The sequence below is a fragment of the Symphalangus syndactylus genome, chromosome 8, assembly GCF_028878055.3.
Source record: "Symphalangus syndactylus isolate Jambi chromosome 8, NHGRI_mSymSyn1-v2.1_pri, whole genome shotgun sequence".
NCBI lineage: Eukaryota > Metazoa > Chordata > Mammalia > Primates > Hylobatidae > Symphalangus > Symphalangus syndactylus.
Genome location: NC_072430.2, coordinates 124,178,699 through 124,198,080, shown reverse-complemented (window position 1 = coordinate 124,198,080; position 19,382 = coordinate 124,178,699). Strand labels below are relative to the sequence as shown.

The 19,382-nt window shown below is 56.5% G+C and overlaps 2 protein-coding genes across 8 annotated transcripts in view; one reads left to right on the top strand and one right to left on the bottom strand.

The window, feature by feature from the left end:
* Positions 1-772: 772 nt before the first annotated feature.
* On the bottom strand, positions 773-4,214 carry INHA (inhibin subunit alpha). Its single transcript, XM_055290761.2, has 2 exons — positions 3,847-4,214; positions 773-1,786 (listed from the first exon to the last, which is right to left on the bottom strand). Exons 1-2 carry the CDS (start codon positions 4,112-4,114, stop codon positions 954-956), a joined length of 1,101 nt encoding a protein of 366 aa, XP_055146736.1. The 5' UTR covers positions 4,115-4,214; the 3' UTR covers positions 773-953.
* A 760-nt stretch (positions 4,215-4,974) lies between these two features.
* OBSL1 (obscurin like cytoskeletal adaptor 1) overlaps positions 4,975-19,382 on the top strand; it is a 23,354-nt gene continuing 8,946 nt past the window's right edge. For 5 of the 7 annotated variants that reach the window (XR_010122419.1, XM_055290752.2, XM_055290755.2 and 2 more), the window contains exons 1-12: positions 4,975-6,306; positions 8,218-8,487; positions 8,573-8,824; positions 8,965-9,267; positions 9,414-9,710; positions 11,029-11,301; positions 12,938-13,210; positions 13,900-14,172; positions 17,075-17,347; positions 18,113-18,388; positions 18,462-18,749; positions 18,936-19,211. Coding sequence is in view for 6 of the 7 variants with exons in the window: in XM_055290752.2 (XP_055146727.1) it covers positions 5,295-6,306; positions 8,218-8,487; positions 8,573-8,824; positions 8,965-9,267; positions 9,414-9,710; positions 11,029-11,301; positions 12,938-13,210; positions 13,900-14,172; positions 17,075-17,347; positions 18,113-18,388; positions 18,462-18,749; positions 18,936-19,211 (4,066 nt within the window). In the remaining variant the exon portion in view is untranslated. Of the gene's footprint in view, positions 6,307-8,217; positions 8,527-8,572; positions 8,825-8,964; positions 9,268-9,413; positions 9,711-11,028; positions 11,302-12,937; positions 13,211-13,899; positions 14,173-14,556; positions 14,844-17,074; positions 17,348-18,112; positions 18,389-18,461; positions 18,750-18,935; positions 19,212-19,382 lie in introns of those variants that run through there. The other 2 variants (XM_055290754.2, XM_055290757.2) reach the window with 2 other exon arrangements.

Sequence of the window (19,382 nt, the reverse complement as noted above, 5' to 3'; positions counted from 1 at the left end):
CACAAAAGAGCTTTTCTATTTTCCGGCAATAGCCTCAGTCTTTCCACTCTTCTGATGCTAAGGGCTGAGTTAAGGGACTATGTAAAGATGTACAGGTGACATCAAGGGAGCCAAAGAGTTCATGAACTAGAATCCTACTGCAGGAGGCCTCACGGACTCTATAGCAAGAGTCAGTGACGGATTCAAAGAAGGGCCCTTGGCAAACCGAAATCCTCAGGTCTTTGGTCAGGTGATCTGACCTTAACACACCACCACCTCTTTGCCCTTGTTAATTTCTTTCTGATGCTGCCAACACGTATATCTCTCCCTTACATCCCACCCAAGCTTCCCAAGTGACTCCAAGGGCTGGCCAACTCTGGACAATTGTCTCAGTGGGGCTCCAAAGGCCACAATCTCCGGCCTACAAATCACCTGACCTTGGGCTAAGTGCCCATCAGCTGGGGCAGAGAATGGCAGGGGAGGGGACTTATGGCTGCCTTGGATGTGGGCATGTGAGTGCAGCAGTCTCCCTTAGGTGTGCAGGGCAAGCAACCTGATTGACATGTCTGGTTCAGCTTGCATGGGTCCAGCTCTGTCTCCAGGGTGGCTCTCCAAGGAGCTTGGAGAACTATTGTGTCATCCTCAAGCATTGTAGATTCCCAACCGATACACATCCAGTTATAGCTCTTGAACTTCATGTCTCCGAGGTCAAGTGTGGCTGAGTGACCTAAGATCTGACAGTCCCATGCTCCTGGGGGCCCAACTCCATATCAGAGAAGCTGGAGAACGTATGTCAAGTCATATGCACTGTGTTCTTTATTGAGATAGAGGTGGGGTGGGGAGGGTAGCCCATAGGCAGAGAAGTGAAAGGCGGGAGGAGTGGGAGCCATCTGTTTCCCAACTCTGCCTTTCCTCCCAGCTGATGATGGTGGGGGCTTGACCACCAGCCACGGGATTAAGAAGGAAGACCCCCCTTAGATACAAGCACAGTGCTGCGTGAGAAGGTTGGGCACTGTCTCATATTTGAAAGAGTAACCTCCATCCGAGGTGGTGCGGACATGTAGGGGCCTCATGGTCCCTGGGAGAGCAGCACAGCAGGGCTGGGCCCCTGGCAGCAAGAAAGGGGGATGGGCTGGGGTAGGGGGAGCCCCAGGGACTGGAAGGGACAGGTTTGGTGGGATGTGCAGCCCACAACCACCATGACAGTAGTGGAAGATGAAACTGGGAGGGTACACGATCCACCGTTCCCAGCCCAGCTCCTGGAAGGAGATGTTCAGTGCTACTCTGTGGCAGTTGGCATGGGCAGCCGGTTCCTCCGGAGGCCTCTGCAGCAGGCGCAGAGCAGAGGGAGACCAAGGCCAGGACATCGGGGGAGTTGAGCGTCGGGCTCTCTCCCCTCCACTGGGTGGTCTGGTCCGAGTGTGGGCCACCAGGAAGGGCGTGGCCTCAGGCCGGGCTGAGCAGGTACAGTGGGGACAGCGCAGCAGCAGCACCAGGACGGGGTGGGTCAGCAGAGAGAGAGCAGAGGTGGCCAGGTGCAGCACGGCCCAGCGAGGGGGGGCATGGCCCAAAGACATGGGCACAGCCACGGGTCCTCCCGGTGACAGTGCCAGCAGGCCTAGCAGAGGCTCAGAGCTATTGGAGGCTGCTGTGCCCTGCCTGTCCAGACCGGTGTGGAACCACAGCTGGGCTGAAGTCACCTGGCGGCTGCGTGTATGCTGGGATGGCCGGAACATGTATCTGAAGAGGCCCTCCTCAGCCTCCTGGGCCAGCCCTCTGGCAGCTGACTTGTCCTCACAGTTGGCACCTGCAGGAGACAGAAGAAAAGGGAGAGGGCAGCCCTAACTGGCAGGACCTGGCACCCCTCCTCTTCAGCAGGAGGGATGTGGCCCCAGTCATGAGCCAATGATGGGCTGCACTCTGCTGCATGCCCTTCGGGATGTGGGGACTCTCCTGAGTTTTGGGAGAGTTTCTGTAGGCTCCCCATTTTTTAATTTCATCATGAAAGGACTTAAAAAAATAGAAGACATTGCCAACTTCTCTCTGAAGTGTTTTTACCAATTAACATGCCCATCAGCAGTGTGTAAGAGGCCCTCTGTCCACTTCACCAGCACTAAGAATTTGTATTAGACTTCAATGCTTACTCACCAGATAGTGTGAAACAGTATCCTGAATGGTGGTCTACATGGATGGTTGTTATATTACCTTTTTTTTTTTTGAGACAGAGTCTTACTCTGTCACCCAGGCTGGAGTGCAGTGGCATGATCACGGCTCACTGCAGCGTCTACCTCCTGGGCTCAAGCAATCCTCCCACCTCAGCCTCCTGAGTAACTGAGACCACAGGCGTGTGCCACCACACCTAGCTAAGTTTTGTGGTTTTTGTAGAGACAGGGTCTCGCTATGTTGCCCAGGCTGATCTCAAACTCCTGAGCTCAAGCAATCTGCCTGCCTTCGCCTTCCAAAGTTCTGGGATTATAGGCATGAGCCATCACACCCAGCCATATTACTATTTTTTTTTTTTAGATGGAGTCTAGCTCTGTCACCCAGGCTGGAGTGCAGTGGCGCCATCTCGGCCCACTGCAACCTCTGCCTCCTGCTCCGCCTCCCAGGTTCAAGCAATTCTCCTGCCTCAGCTTCCAGAGTAGCTGGTGCCACCATGCCTGGCTAATTTTTTGTATTTTTAGTAGAGACGGGGTTTCACCATGTTAGCCAGGATAGTCTCGATCTCTTGACCTTTGTGATCCTCCTGCCTTGGCCTCCCAAAGTGCTGGGATTACAGACGTGAGCCACCACGCCCAGCCCATATTACTCTTTATATCTTTGGCATGTCAGGAATATTGTATGATAAATTCTTTAAAATAATTCCATTTTTAAAAGACAGGATTACACCAAAAAAAAAAAAAGAAGAAGAAGGAGAGAAAGGCGAGCGGGAAGGGGAAGAAAATGGAGAACAAGGAGGAGGGGGAAAAGAAGGAGGAGGGCTGTAACTCAGAACAGAGGGCAGTCCTTTCAAGAACGTGTAGTTGGCATCCTCACACTGACACACTCATAGACTATACTAATCATCCTAGAGCAGCACCCGTTCATGGACTGGCAATTGGAACTATACTGTTACATGGCTTCTCTCATTATCTAGTCACAATTGGTCCATTTTGCAGATAAGGAAACTGAGGCTTAGAGAGGTGAAATGACGTTCGACGACTAAGTGGCCAGGCTGGGATTTTGCCTGATCCCAAAGCCATCCTTCTCCCCACTGTGCTGCGAACGGACTGAAGTAAGGGAGGCAGGGGTTCTCTCTAAGAGAAAGGTAGACCAGATGACAAGAAAACCCACCCAGAGGAGGGCTTATCTGTTCAGTCAGTGGAACAAGGGGACACATATATGTTGAGACAGGAACTCAAGAGAAGATAGACTAATTTTCCAGAAAAGTTTCCCAACTAATCTTTTGCCTGTATGTCTGATAGCTTCTCAGTCTCAGCTACCTGGGAGTAAAGAAACAGGGTTTGGAGCAGCGAGCAGAGGCAGAGATCGGAGGAAAGGTGGCAGGAAGGGGCTCAAGCCCAGACATCTCCATCTTTAGAGAGCCCCGGTCTCCCAGCGCATACCTCCCAAATGCCTCCCACCTGCCAGGCACTCTAGGTACAGCCTCTCACTTAATCCTGAGAGGTTGGCATTAGCCCATTTTACAGATGGGGAGACAGAGGCATAAGGAGGTTTAGTAACTGGCCTATTGTTGCAAAGCCACTGAGTGGCAGGGCTGGGATTCAAACCCAGGTCCGCCTGGCCCACAAACCAATGCTGTGTCTTGCTTTTTCTCAAAGTCATCCTGCCGGTTCCCCCACCCTCGTTTTCCCCCACCCTCGTTACCTGTGGCTGGGAAAAGGATGGCTTGGGAGACATCCTCCTCTTCCTCAGGCTCAGAGCCGCTGCGTGTGAAGCCCCCCAGGGCGTGTCTTCGGGACAGCCGCCTGACTCCAGGGTCCCCACCTTCCCTGGTCACCGCGGGGGGGCCCAAGGCATCCAGGAACAGGGCCCTCACCTTGGCCAGAACAAGTTCCCGGGCCTGCTCCAGCCCTTGGCAGCTGTGCCCACCCTGTGGGGTCAGCAGCAAGAAGAGCACTAGGGGCAGCACCATAGCTCACCTGGCCCTGCTAGTGGGGAACTCACACCCTGCCCTGTGCCCCTTCTGCCAGGGTCTGCCCAGGGCCTCTCCACTCTCACCTCCCCATTCCACACCCACCCTCTTCTACCCTTCTCACCTAGTCTTCCCCAGTCCTTTCCACGCCCCACAGTCCGAGTTGCCCCTGCCAGTGGCATTGAGACCTCCTATCTCTGACGCAGATGTCTGTGGCCATGAGCCTTATCTCCCACTCCCGCCAGGGATGTGGGGGAGGGGCTGGGGAGGATTTCACCCCAAGCGACCTGACTCACACACGCAAACATACGACCCCTTCTCCCTACACACACACACACACACACTCTCACTCACACACACACTCACACACACTCACTCTCACACACTCACACACACACACACTCTCACACACACACACGCACACACACTCTCACACACACAGTCTCTCTCACACACACACACACATCCAGAGGTGACATCAGGTGGGACAGGAGCCTGGGAGCTGTAGCCGGCCAGCCCCGGAAAGTGTCATTTGTCAGGGAGACAAAGTGCACCACCCCTCAGACCTTCTGGGGCCCCTTTCAATAAGCAGCTGCTGGGCCGGCCAGCCCTTGTGGGGAGGGCTGGAGCCGGGGCTAGAACCGGGGCTAGGGCCGGGGGCAGGTGGTCCTGCCTGCTCTATACTTAGCCCAGTGGAGCCAGTCTGGGCTCTTGTCCTCCAGCTGTGTCATCAGAGAATATTTTTGGGATTGGCAGCTGCAGGCCCCTCTGCCACTCAGGCCCAAGCCTGGCGGGCGGCTGGGGACCTGGCGGCTGGAGGTGGGAGGGAGGAGGGGGAAGAGGCCCAAGCTGTGGGAGGGGGCTGGGAAGAGAGGCTCCCAAGAGCAGGAAGCCAGGCAGCGGGCAGGGGAGGCTGCGGGGCCCCTCGCTGGAGAGGCAAACAGGAAGGACTGCCCCCTGAGCGCCAGGCTTCGGGCCCGGGAATCGCCGCCGCCGCCGCCGCAGAGCTGCAGCTCGGGGCCGAGGGTAAGGAGGCGAGCCGAGAGCGGGAGGCCCGGGAGAGCTCCACAGGTCCCCGCGCCGGGTCCCCAGCCGCGCCCCGGCCCCGCCGCCCCCGGCCTCGGCTCGCCCTCCGCCCACCCTTCCCGTTCGCCGCTGCAGGCGGTCTGCGGCCGCCGCGATGAAGGCGAGCTCGGGGGACCAGGGGAGCCCCCCGTGCTTCCTGCGCTTCCCGCGGCCCGTGCGGGTGGTAAGTGGCGCCGAGGCCGAGCTCAAGTGCGTGGTCCTGGGGGAGCCGCCGCCTGTAGTGGTGTGGGAGAAGGGCGGGCAGCAGCTGGCGGCCTCGGAACGCCTGAGCTTCCCGGCGGACGGCGCGGAGCACGGCCTGCTGCTGAGCGCTGCACTGCCCACCGACGCGGGGGTCTACGTGTGCCGCGCCCGCAACGCGGCCGGCGAGGCCTACGCGGCGGCCGCCGTCACCGTGCTGGAGCCGCCGGCCTCCGAGCCCGAGCCGCAGCCCGCCGAGCGCCCGCTGCCACCGCCGGGGTCCGGGGAGGGCGCCCCGGTCTTCCTCACGGGGCCGCGATCCCAGTGGGTGCTGCGGGGGGCGGAGGTGGTGCTGACGTGCCGGGCGGGGGGCCTCCCCGAGCCCACACTGTACTGGGAGAAGGACGGGATGGCCCTGGACGAAGTGTGGGACAGCAGCCACTTCGCGCTCGAGCCCGGCCGCGTCGAGGACGGCCCCGGCGCGAGCCTGGCGCTGCGCATCCTGGCGGCTCGGCTGCCGGATTCCGGCGTCTACGTGTGCCACGCCCGCAACACGCACGGCCACGCGCAGGCGGGGGCACTGCTCCAGGTACACCAGCCCCCCGAGAGCCCGCCCGCGGACCCCGACGAGGCCCCCGCACCGGTGGTGGAGCCGCTGAAGTGTGCGCCTAAGACCTTCTGGGTGAACGAGGGCAAGCACGCCAAGTTCCGCTGCTATGTGATGGGCAAGCCCGAGCCGGAGATCGAATGGCACTGGGAGGGCCGCCCGCTGCTCCCGGACCGCCGCCGCCTCATGTACCGCGACCGCGACGGCGGCTTCGTGCTCAAGGTGCTCTACTGCCAGGCCAAGGACCGTGGGCTCTACGTCTGCGCCGCGCGCAACTCGGCGGGCCAGACGCTCAGTGCCGTGCAGCTGCACGTGAAAGGTACGGCGGCGCCCGGGTCCTGGGGAGGGGCCTCGGGTGTCCTCCGAGGCCCTCCGAACTCCAGCCCTCCTCGGTGCCCAGCGCTGCCCCCAAGACTGGAGGAGAGGTAGTCCGCGAGAATATTAAAATACCAAACCCGCCCGCCTCCTACTCCCCAGGGATTCGGATTTAGTAGGTCTCTAGGGTACTCAGGAACTTCTTAGCAAACTCCCCAAATGATTCCGAGGCAGATGGTGGAACACCACTAAGGAGTGATTGATGTACAAATCCGGAGGGCCCTGTAACTCTTCTTCCCTAGTGGTTTTCAACGCCTTTGTTATTTTATTCCTCCTTCCCCAACTGAATTCACAACCAGAGCCCCAATATATGAGACAGATAAAAGAGTATTTTATGGGCGTAAATTGCTAAGTCTACCTATGTAACAGGTATTTCTAAACCATCAGTGAGAATAAGGAGGCTATTTTATTGAATACAGGAATTTGAAGTAAAGGCTGCATTCATGACACCAGGCTCTGAACCCTGGGAGGACGGCCTGGCTGCATCTGTCACCTTGAGAAACAAGTGATTCAGTGGAAAGCTAGACTTGAGGGAGGACAAATGTCCTGCGTGTTTTTACTATTCTTTGATTAAACTGCTCCCCACGTTTGCAAGAAGAGGAAGGTGAAGGAGAGAAGGTTTATATTTCAAAGTTGAATCACCAACAATATCCAATAAACACTTACATTCTCATAAACAGAAAATTCCGAAGGAAAAAAAAGCACACCCCAAACTCACCAGAAGGTAATGCTCCCCATAATAGTATTTCATCACAACGCAAAAGATTATACCTTCACTAGTTATTGTCCAGATTTTTCTCTTAGAGGAAAAAAAAGTTGGTAAATTCTCCTGAGTCCTGCCTGGCATGCAGTCAAGCATGTTGCCCCCGGGCTGCGGTGGTGGCCTCACTGTTACAGTTCAATGCTCACAGATTCGTCAGGTTGGTGCTGATCTGGACCTCCATCAGGAAAGAAAAGCCCGGAGGGAAGGCTAGAGGAGCTTCCCCGAGTTGCATACACACACACACACACAAAAACTTGCTTCTCCAGCAGCCCTAGTTAATCCTCTGGTTTCCAACATCCTGTTTTCTTTTCTTTTCTTTTTCTTTTTTTTTTTGAAATACACTTTTGAAAAGGGTTAAAATAGCTAGGTGTGGTGGCTCACCCTGTAATCCCAGCACTTTGGGAGGCTGAGGTGGGTGGATCACTAGAGGTCAGGAGTTTGAGAAAAGCCTGGCCAACATGGCAAACCCCATCTCTACTAAAAATACAAAATAATTAGCCGGGCGTGGTGGTGCCTGCCTGTAATCCCAGCTCTACTTGAGAGGCTGAGGCACCAGAATTGCTTGAACCCAGGAGGTGGAGGTTGCAGTGAGCCGAGATTGCACCACTGCTCTCCAGCCTGGGCAACAGAGCCAGACTCCATCTCAAAAAAAAAAAAAAAAAAAAAAAGGGTTAAAATATTTTAAATTCTACTCAGACCCTTGCGGAATATGTGAAATGACTGGGGGGTGGGGGGCCCAGGGAACAGTTTGGAAATCACCAATCTAGGGCCTGGAGGGCCTCAGGGAACAGTTTGGAAATCATCAATCTGGTCCAACCCCTTCTCTCCTTTTCCTCATTTTACAAGTAAGGAGACTGAGGCCCAGAAGCATTGAAATGGACTTGCTTAAGGTGATGTGGCTAGTGTCAGGGCTGGATGAGAACTCAGGTCATCTTAGGAACCACCGCTTCCCTTCTGGTAGTTTTCTGTGATTCCACAGTGCCTGCTGGCTCTGCACAAAGAGCACACAGCATGAGCTACTGCGCTTTGAGGCATCCTTCTCCTAGTCTGGGCCTTCTCCAGAGCCCTCTCTTGTCTCTCCCCTCTCCACAGAGCCCCGCCTCCGGTTCACACGGCCCCTGCAGGATGTGGAGGGCCGTGAGCACGGGATTGCCGTGCTGGAGTGTAAAGTACCCAACTCCCGCATCCCCACGGCCTGGTTCCGTGAGGACCAGCGGCTGCTGCCCTGCCGCAAGTACGAGCAGATCGAAGAGGGCACTGTCCGGCGCCTCATCATCCACAGGCTGAAGGCAGACGATGATGGTATCTACCTGTGCGAGATGCGGGGCCGGGTGCGCACCGTGGCCAACGTCACAGTCAAAGGTCAGCTGGCCCATGGGGAAGAGGCTGAGGCGGAGGCAGGCAAGTGCTCAGATTCCAGGTTGATGGATTCCTGTCCACATCTCAGGGCCCATCCTGAAGCGCCTGCCCCGGAAGCTCGATGTCCTGGAAGGAGAGAACGCGGTGCTGCTAGTGGAAACTCTAGAGGCCGGGGTCGAGGGACGCTGGAGCCGTGATGGGGAGGAGCTGCCGGTCATCTGCCAGAGTAGCTCAGGCCACATGCATGCTCTGGTCCTTCCAGGGGTCACCCGAGAGGATGCTGGAGAGGTCACCTTTAGCCTGGGCAACTCCCGTACCACTACACTTCTCAGAGTAAAATGTGAGGGCAGGAAGGCCTCTGGACAGGCGAGGCAGGGCAGAGGTTGGCCAGATGCCGGAGCTGGGTTGGTGAAGTAGATTTAAGGTGGAAGGCTGTGGAGGCCCGAGCAAGGCCGGAACACATCCCTGCCTTGGTCTCAGGTGTCAAGCACAGTCCCCCAGGACCCCCCATATCAGCAGAGATGTTCAAGGGCCACAAGAACACGGTCCTGTTGACCTGGAAGCCTCCCGAGCCAGCTCCCGAGACCCCATTCATCTACCGGCTGGAGCGGCAGGAAGTGGGCTCTGAAGACTGGATTCAGTGCTTCAGCATCGAGAAAGCCGGAGCCGTAGAGGTGCCGGGCGACTGTGTGCCCTCCGAGGGTGACTACCGCTTCCGCATCTGCACAGTCAGCGGACATGGCCGTAGTCCCCACGTGGTGTTCCATGGTTCTGCTCACCTTGGTAAGTTGGTCCTGCCAGACCCGCCCATCACTTCTCCTCCCTTCCCCAGCCCTCAGTGCTGGTCCTCCCACAGGCCTGCCATCCGCCAGCTTCTGCCCTCTGCCGCACCTTCTAGTTCTGACAGCTGCACTTTGTCCCTGCCTCAGTGCCCACAGCTCGCCTGGTGGCAGGTCTGGAGGATGTGCAGGTATACGACGGGGAAGATGCCGTCTTCTCCCTCGATCTCTCCACCATCATCCAGGGTACCTGGTTCCTTAATGGGGAAGAGCTCAAGAGTAACGAGCCGGAGGGCCAGGTGGAACCTGGGGCCCTGCGGTACCGTATGGAGCAGAAGGGTCTGCAGCACAGACTCATCCTGCATGCCGTCAAGCACCAGGACAGCGGTGCCCTGGTCGGCTTCAGCTGCCCCGGCGTGCAGGACTCAGCTGCCCTCACAATCCAAGGTTGGTGCTGGTGGGGACCTGAGTGGGCAGAGAGGGTCAAGACACAGAAGTCCTGTTGGCAAAATGAGGCAGATGCTGTTCTTATTTCTTGTATCTGGGCCAGGAGAGCAAGGAGCATCCGTGATGGGCTGAGGTTGAGGGCTCAGAGGTCCGGAAGGCCAATTTCAACCCACATGCAACATCCAGGGCACCCCTTGTTATCTTGATATATGTCAGCATCATATCCCAATTCTCTGGAGTGCTTTGTGGTTTACAGAATCCTGTCACATTTGTCATCTCATTTGAAAGACACAGACCCTGGTTGCTAGTCCCTGACTGCCTCCTATCATGTTGTCTAATTGTTGACATTGTTGTGGCAACTTTCTACCTGCCAGGCACAGTCCCAATCACCTTACATACATTAACACAATCTTCTCAATGGCCCTATAAGATGGTTGTTTTTTTTTTTTTTTGAGATGGAATCTCACTCTGTCGCCCAGGCTGGAGTGCAATGGCGCGATCTCGGCTCATTGCAACCTCCACTTTGTGGGTTCAAGAGATTCTCCTGCCTCAGCCTCCTGAGTAGCTGGGACTACAGACGTGCATCACCATGCCCAGCTCATTTTTGTATTTTAGCAGAGATGGGGCTTCACCATGTTGACCAGGCTTATCTCAAACTTAAGATAGGTTCTTTTGACATTCCCATTTTATAGCTGGGGAAACAGGCCAGATAAGTTAAGTGACTTGCTCAAAGTACGGAGCTAATGAGCACAGGTGCTGAATTATGAACCCAAGCAGTCTGGCTCCTGATCACACTGTGCCACCTGTTGAAAGGGGGAAGGAGGGGAAGGAGGCATCCCTGAGGAGAACAGCTAGAGGTGGGGCGCCCAAAGTTCAAGGATCACGCTAGCATTTGCCATGTCACCATTGCTGGAGTTTGTAAGACCAATCAAGGAATCTGTTGGCACCTATGCACAGGGTCTTGGGGTGATTCACTGTCAGCATAGCAGGCAGAGGGGCCAGGTGAGACCTGACCAGCAACCAGAGCAGCATTTCCAAAATGGGATTCCAGTTCACTGACATCAGAACCACCTGGAGGGCTGGTTTATAATGCAGATTTCCTGGCCCCTGCATGCTTGGGAATCCAAGAATTCTGCATTTTTTAGCAGGCTCCCTAGGAATTCTTATGCACAGCCAAGGCACTGCTCTTAAGGACTGGTGTGTAAGCCTAAGCCTATTTTTAAAAACCCCAACAACAGCAGTTGTTCCCTCCGATGCATCCGACACTGAGCCCATGCACCAGAGGGAGGGGTGCTTATCTGTACTTCTCCCCACACAGAGAGCCCGGTGCACATCCTGAGCCCCCAGGACAAGATGTCATTGACCTTCACAACCTCAGAGCGGGTGGTGCTGACCTGTGAGCTCTCAAGGGTGGACTTCCCGGCGACCTGGTACAAGGATGGGCAGAAGGTGGAGGAGAGCGAATTGCTGGTGATAAAGATGGATGGGCGCAAACACCGTCTGATCCTGCCTGAGGCCAAAGTCCAGGACAGTGGCGAGTTTGAGTGCAGGACAGAAGGGGTCTCGGCCTTCTTCGGCGTCACTGTCCAAGGTCAGGAAGCATACCAGCCTGGGCTCTTCCAGCCAAGGCTGATTGTGGGGCCGCATAAGCCATGCCCTGTGGTCTGCTGCCTACTTGGGGGAGTCCTTTACAGGGAGAGCTCAGTGGCCCAGGGGACATGTTTCAGATAACTCTGCACTTGCTTTTTTTTTTTTTTTTTTTTTTTGGAGACAGGGTCTCACTCTGTTGCCCTGGCTGGAGGGCAGTGGTGCAATCTCAGCTCATTGCAACCTCCGCCTCCTGGGTTAAAGCGATTCTCTCACCTCAGCCTCCCAAGTAGCTGGAACTACAGGTGCATGCCACCACGCCCAGCTAATTTTTTTATTATTTGGTAGAGATAGGGTTTCACTATGTTGGTTAAGTCACCCCTGACCTCAAGTGATCTGCCCGCCTCAGCCTTCCAAAATGCTGGGATTATAGGTGTGAGCCACCATGCCTGGATTTATTTATTTATTTCTTTTTTTTTAAGACGAGGGTCTCACTGTTGCCCAGGCTGGCCTTGAACTCCTGTGCTCAAACGATCCTCCTTGCTCAGCCTCCTGAGCAGCTGGGATTATAGGTGTGTGCCACGCACAGCGTGCCTTTGCCTCCTAAACCCCTGATACACTAACACTGTCTCGCTGTCCACATAGCCTCTGCTGGGTTGGGTGGGGCAACAAAATGCAATTAAGGGGAGGAGAGATGGGAGCAAACACTTTTTGGACACTTACTCTGAGCCAAGCACTATGCTAAGTATTTTCAATATACAGTCTTTCATTTAATCTTCACAACTAGATGAGGAGCAATATATCTCCAGTTCACAGGCAAAGAAACAGAGGCTGTAAGAGGTTATGTGACCTCTGTCACACCATAGCTTGGAGACACACACAGGATTGTTCTGTTCCTGCTGCCTCAGATAGAGTCAAACAGAAGCATCAAGTGCAGTCGCCCCATGGTTCTCACAAGGCAGTCCATAGGCTGGCTGCTTTAGGAAGCTCCTGGAAGCTGGTTATAAATCCCTGGACTGTCCAGAGCCCCAGTATCCAGGGTGGAGCCTGAAGATCCTCTCTTAACAAGTGCAGACTCTCTGAGAGAGCAGCTTGGGAACCACGGATCCTACTCACCTCACTGAGTGGGAGTCCTGTTTTCCACACTCTTGCCAGGGGCCACACTGTGGCCTCTGCCTGAAGGCACCCAGTGACAGGGAACCCACTACCTGGAGAGTGGCTGTCTCACTGCTGCCACTTGTTGGATCATCCTTCACCTCCTGCCCGCCCTGGGGTCTTTCTTGTAATGAGGCAGTAAGCATGGCCCTGATGTGACTTACGACAGTGACCTCCCTTCAGCCTAGACAAATGGTGGCTGCCACTCTGTGAACTCTCTGTGCTTCTTTCTCTCCATGTATTCACCCCGCCACCTCTGATCCTTTGGGGACCCACAGAGCACTCTGGTGCCACATGATCTCCTGCCATGCCTCACCTGCCATGCCCTCAGCATTCCTTGTCATTGTCCCTGAGTCCCTACACAGCAAGACCTTAGCCCTCCCCCAGTGTCCTCTTGTGCAGAAACAGTGTCTCCTGGCCACACAGCTAGTTTGGACTCATTGTGCGGGGGTGTCTGTGCAATGCCGTCTCTGCTCCCCACCCAGATCCCCCCGTGCACATCGTGGACCCCCGAGAACATGTATTCGTGCATGCCATAACTTCCGAGTGTGTCATGCTGGCCTGTGAGGTGGACCGAGAGGACGCCCCTGTGCGTTGGTACAAGGATGGGCAGGAGGTGGAGGAGAGTGACTTCGTGGTGCTGGAGAATGAGGGGCCCCATCGCCGCCTGGTGCTGCCCGCAACCCAGCCCTCAGATGGGGGCGAGTTTCAGTGCGTCGCTGGAGATGAGCGTGCCTACTTCACCGTCACCATCACAGGTGGGGGGCCAGGTGGGCTTCGGAGGCACAGGGGAAGGTGCCCCTGCTCCCGCTGGGGCAGCTGCCACACCTTCACTCCTGGGCCACTGTTCCCCGCCCCTGCTGCCCTCCCCCTGGCAGATCAGACCTCCTCCCTTTCTCCTCAAGCTGTGGTCTAGTCACACTCAGGAAGCATGTTATCATAAGCACATTGGTCTTGGCTAAGGAAGGCCTGCTTTCTCTGTTCTCCTGAAAACCTGTACCAAGGGAAATCTCTGGGGACAGTGAGTCTATTGCAGGGTAGGGCAGAGTCTAGGGCCGGTGCTCTCAGGCACTAGAGGGGCAAAAAAATCTTGGAGGAGGAGACCCCCAGCTCCTCCTCCCAGCCCTCTTCTCCTCAGTTCCACCCTTCATACCATCCCTATCCCAACCCAGAGAATGTGGAGCGTTTCCACAGCCGAGGCTGACCCCGTGGTCCCCTCTGTGCAGCTCCTGTGCAGCACAAAGTCTGCTGTGCTTTTGTGACAGCTGTATTCGTGTGTCTCTAGCTGCGAGTAACTGTCAGCTGCTGTGAGATGTGGTCTCAGGAAGGTCCCTCTTCAACACATGGCCTACTTTCCAGGGGTAGGGGACACACCAGGATCAAGGAGGGCGGCAGGGCACACCTGGCCCACCCCTCATGCCCAGCAGTGGCTGTCCCTGTCCTCCAGACGTCTCCTCATGGATCGTGTATCCCAGCGGCAAGGTGTATGTGGCAGCCGTGCGCCTGGAGCGTGTGGTGCTGACTTGTGAGCTGTGCCGGCCCTGGGCAGAGGTGCGCTGGACCAAGGATGGAGAGGAGGTGGTGGAGAGCCCCGCGCTGCTCCTGCAGAAGGAAGACACCGTCCGCCGCCTGGTGCTGCCCGCCGTCCAGCTCGAGGACTCCGGCGAGTACTTGTGTGAAATCGACGATGAGTCGGCCTCCTTCACTGTCACCGTCACAGGTGTGGGCCCAGCCCAGCTACCCGGGGTCACAGAGACAGCCCTGAGCCCTGGCCACATAGCCCCAGCTAGCACCCCGGGGAGGCGGGAGGTGTGGGCTGCAGGTGCATGTGCCAGGGTTCTTGCTGAGATGAGCCCAGGGCCCCTATTCAAGGAAACAAGCCCCTCCCCGGTGCCCAAGGCCAGGCCTAGCTCTGCTCCACAGCTCATTCACTGAGCACTTTCCCTGGATCAGGCACTGGAAGTAGCAGGTGAGTAATGCAAACACGGTCCCTATTCTGAATGAGCTGCCAGGCTAGGTGAGGAGGCAGTTGTTAACCAGGGGTCGCAAACGGGCAGTCCTGGGGCCCTGCGCATTCCACACATGTGCTTTGTTTGGTCTGCAGAGTCTTACCAAAGTCAGGACAGTTCAAATAACAATCCGGAGTTATGCGTCCTCTTGAAAAAGCCGAAGACCCGGCGGCTCTGGTCCCTCTTCCCCCCATGGCGACGAACAGCTGGCACTGAGTAGCAGCTGCCCCCATAGTTTGGGGCCCACATTCCTCTGTCCCACCTCCCTGCCATTGCTTTTTGCCTCTCCCCAGACTGCTTCAGCCACTATCCTAACCTGGTCCCTGTGGGCATTTGAGTTTGCGACCCCTGTGTTAAACCAATAAACATGCAAATAAATGTACAGTGACACCTGGTGATAAGTACTGTGAGGGCCAAGGGCAGAGGGCTCAAGAGCGCAGAGCAGGAGGGTCAGGGAGGGCCTCGGAGAAAGTCGCCGTTCCACACACAGGAGCCAGCAGCGCGCAGACACGGCCACTTCCCTCCAGGACTGCACAGCCTGGCAGGAAAGCCAGACGCGTTCCAGGATCTTAGAGCATGGGTTGTCAAGGGCCACTCTAGGGACCCTGGGGCTGGGAGCCACCACCCTGGCCAGGCGACAGGAAGTGCTTTCAAAGCTGATACTGGAGCTAAGTGGGGTGGGGTGTGGGCAGGAGATTGGGGGAGAATTTTCAAAGCGGGAGAAGCACAGGACAACTGTGGAAGTGACGGAGGTTCAGTGCTGGAGACCTCGGGGCGATGGCTCACAGCGCCCAGCCCAGTGTGTGTGTCCGGGGCTGGGGGTCCATAGGGCTAGGCAGCTCTGGGTGGCACAGAACCCCAGTGGCTGCATGGGAGCCCCCATCCTACTGCGGCCACAATCCTGTCGTCTCCCATCCTTGCCCTGAAAGTCACGCCCCATGCTGAGCTGTTTAGGGCCCCCCACTCCCTGCACCCCAGTTAGTGCACCCTGCACACACACAAGCTCACAATGCCTGAGAGGCCTTCTGCACACATTCTGCCCTGTAGTAATCACCTTCACCCTCTCCCACCCAGCCGTGGCCAGACAGAATGGCCACAGCCACACAAACTCCAGCCCACGCTCAGGCTCCCCACAAAACACCAGTCTCTTCACAGGGAAGTTCACACAAACACCACCTCTGCTCTAGGCCAGAACGAATCAACTCTGACACCAAGCTGAGGTCCCGGGGCTGGGCAGCCCCCCCGGTCCCATCACTGCACCCTGTCCTCACTCCATTGCCCTCATCACCTTCCCCACTCCTCAGGCAGCTGCATTCTGGTCTCTCCTGGTCTTGCTCAGCCCCAGAGGACCAGCCTGCATCCCCCAGACCCTTAGAGCAAGCAAGCCCATGGGGGAGGCGGGTTGTGTGGCTCAAGGCAGGAGTCTCCGTGGAGGCCAGGGGGCTGAGTGGCAGCTTGTGGTTACCTCGGCCCATGCGTGCCCCTATAAACCACCCCCAGCCCCCACCCCCCAACCCTGGCCCCCGACTGGGAAGCTAGCAGTTCCTCAGCCCAGCCACCAGGGGGCCAGAGGCTAATGGAGCACTAGTCTCCCAGAAACTTGAAGATTCTGGGGGGACCTGGGGGCAGCGGGAGTGTGGGCAGGCCTGGGCTCCATGCGCTGGTCACCTCCAATATTGACATGGTTCCCTTTCTGCAGAAGAGTGACCAGAACTTGGAGATGAGCTCCCAGAATCAGCATTTAGCACCCCTGGGGAACTCTCAGACAGATGTTGAATGCAAAAAGCATTACTGAGTTCCTGCAAGCCTTGGCTTGGAATTCCTGCCAATACCTGTGGGGCCTGAACCCTCCCTTTAACAGAGGGTATTTCCTCCTCCTGCCCCAGAGTGGGTGTAGCTAGCTGTGACCTTAAGGAAGTTGTATAATCACTCTGTGCCCAGTCCCTTATATGGAAAATGGGGATAAAACATTGTCTTCCTCTTAGGATTGCCGTGAAAGTTAAATGTTTCAAGTGGACCTTAGGAAGTGTCATATCAACGTTTGCTATTGCGGATCCACCATCCTTTATCCATAGTTCCAAAATTCCAAAACTCTCAAAATCAAAAGGCTTTTTGTAAGTTTTGTATTCCAAGTCATTTCAGGAAAACCTGAGCTTGATTGCTCTGAAGCTATTTCTATGCTTTAATTATCCTGCCGAGGGTGAATATAGCTATAGCTGTATATCTATAAGATATGAGTGTCTTATAGATATATTCTTGTATCTATAAGATTCTGTATCTTTCAATATATCCTACTTAGGGTGAATGTAATATGTGTTATACCACAGACATGTTAACGTGACTGATGAAGGGGGAGGCTCCTGTGGGGGCTGAGGAAGGTATGTGATAGATGAGAAACGCATCATTTCTGGAATCCAAAGCATTCTGAATTCTGTAACACCCTCTGGCCCCAGGGATTTCAGAGAACAAATTGTAGACCTATTATTGCTTATTATTATTATTTTTCTCGTTATTCTCATTATTATGTGGGTGATGGGGACTTCATGCTGCCAAATGGCTCCAGAGAGGCTGACGGTGAGCTTGTGACAGGCTGTGGTTGTCCCCACCCTGCAGAACCCCCAGTGCGGATCATATACCCTCACGATGAGGTGACCTTGATCGCCGTGACCTTGGAGTGTGTGGTGCTGATGTGTGAACTGTCTCGGGAGGATGCCCCTGTGCGCTGGTACAAGGACGGGCTGGAAGTGGAGGAGAGCGAGGCCCTGGTGCTGGAGAGGGATGGGCCACGCTGCCGCCTGGTGCTACCTGCTGCCCAGCCCGAGGACGGGGGCGAGTTTGTATGCGACGCTGGAGATGACTCAGCCTTCTTCACTGTCACTGTCACAGGTGGGCAGTCTCTGCAGCACACAGAGGAGGTAGAGAGGTAGGGGGCTAAGAGACAGACACCCACCTAGCCTCACCTCCCCCACCCCATCCCCAGCCTTCCCCTTATCCAGCTTCCTCGTGTTCGGCCATCAGAATCCTACTTAGCCACATCAGGTCAGGACCAGAGGCCTGGTGGGAGGGTGCCCAGCAATTAGAACCATTCGTTCGTTCATCCATTCATTCAATACTCATTGAGCAACTACTATGTGCTTGGCACTGTTTTAGATGCTGGGGATACAGTAGTGAACCAATAAGACTAAACCTCCTGTCTTCACAGAGTTTAAACTCTGGAGAGGGTGGACAGACAAAAAACAAAAGAGATGGTTTGTCAGGTGGTAACGAGTGCATCAGAGGCAAGGCAGGGAAAGGGGATAGGAAGTGGGGGTGGGTGTGGAGTGGGGTGTGTAGATCTGGGTGTGAGTCTAGATCTGCCTCTTTCTGTCTGTGTGACCTTAGGCAAGTCAGTTTCTTCTAAAGAGGCCTCAGGTCCTCAGCTGTGAAGTGCAGCCAGCAGCTGTGCACCTCTTCAGGGTGGTCAGAGTAACTGATTGAAAAAACACACGGTTCTTAGGACAGTGCCTGGCACACAGCAGCTGCTCCATGGACTGCAGCTGGCACTGTTCTCAAGAGCTGTGCTGCCAGGGGGGAGGGCTGAGGATCTGGTGGGTAAGGCAGGAGAGGCCTGCTGGCCAAGCCCATGTGCCCCTCTCTCTGCCCACCCACCAGCCCCACCAGAGAGGATTGTGCACCCGGCAGCCCGCTCCCTGGATCTGCATTTTGGGGCTCCGGGGCGCGTGGAGCTGCGCTGTGAGGTGGCCCCAGCTGGGTCTCAGGTGCGCTGGTACAAGGACGGGCTAGAAGTGGAGGCATCAGACACCCTGCAGCTGGGTGCCGAGGGGCCCACCCGCACCCTGACCCTGCCCCACGCCCAGCCTGAGGACGCCGGGGAGTATGTGTGTGAGACCCGGGATGAGGCCATCACCTTCAATGTCATCCTGGCTGGTGGGTGCTCCTGGCCAACCCAGGGCAGGGAGGCAAGGGCAAGCATGGGCTGACACCCTCCTCTCTTGTCCAGAGCCCCCAGTGCAGTTCCTTGCTCCAGAGACAACCCCAAGCCCACTCTGTGTGGCCCCTGGGGAGCCAGTGATGCTGAGCTGTGAACTGTCCCGGGCTGGCGCCCCCGTGGTCTGGAGCCACAATGGGAGGCCCGTGCAGGAGGGCGAGGGCCTAAAGCTCCATGCTGAGGGCCCCCGCCGAGTCCTTTGCATCCAGGCTGCAGGCCCAGCCCATGCAGGGCTCTACACCTGCCAGTCTGGAGCAGCCCCAGGAGCCCCGAGCCTCAGCTTCACCGTCCAGGTGGCTGGTGAGTACAGCCTGGGCACTAAGCCTGAGAGTGGCACCCCAAACCCTGTAGGATTCCTGCTTTTCCAGCATGCCCTGCCCATCCCTGGCCCCACTTCTCTCAGTACCCTCCCCCTCATGCCTCCCCCTGCCCTCCTCAAAGCCCTGAGCCTCTCCCTCCCAGTGACCTCCAGCTCTGACTCCACAGAGCCCCCTGTGCGGGTGGTAGCTCCCGAGGCAGCCCAGACGAGGGTTCGGAGCACCCCAGGCGGGGACCTAGAGCTGGTGGTGCACCTCTCCGGGCCAGGGGGCCCTGTGCGCTGGTACAAGGATGGGGAGCGACTGGCAAGCCAGGGGCGGGTGCAGCTGGAGCAGGCCGGGGCCAGGCAGGTGCTGCGAGTCCAGAGGGCACGGAGCGGGGACGCTGGGGAGTACCTGTGCGACGCGCCCCAGGACAGCCGCATCTTCCTCGTCAGTGTGGAAGGTAACAGTGTACCCCTCACACCCTGTGGGCTCTGGCACCCCAAGGACCATCTGCCACATTCTAGGGCCCCCTTACTCCTCCACCCCCGCTTTGCTGCTTCTGGCTCCAACCAGTGCGTGCATGACCATCACTTGGATAGGGGCTCAGGGCTCCTCTTTCCAGAAACCCTCA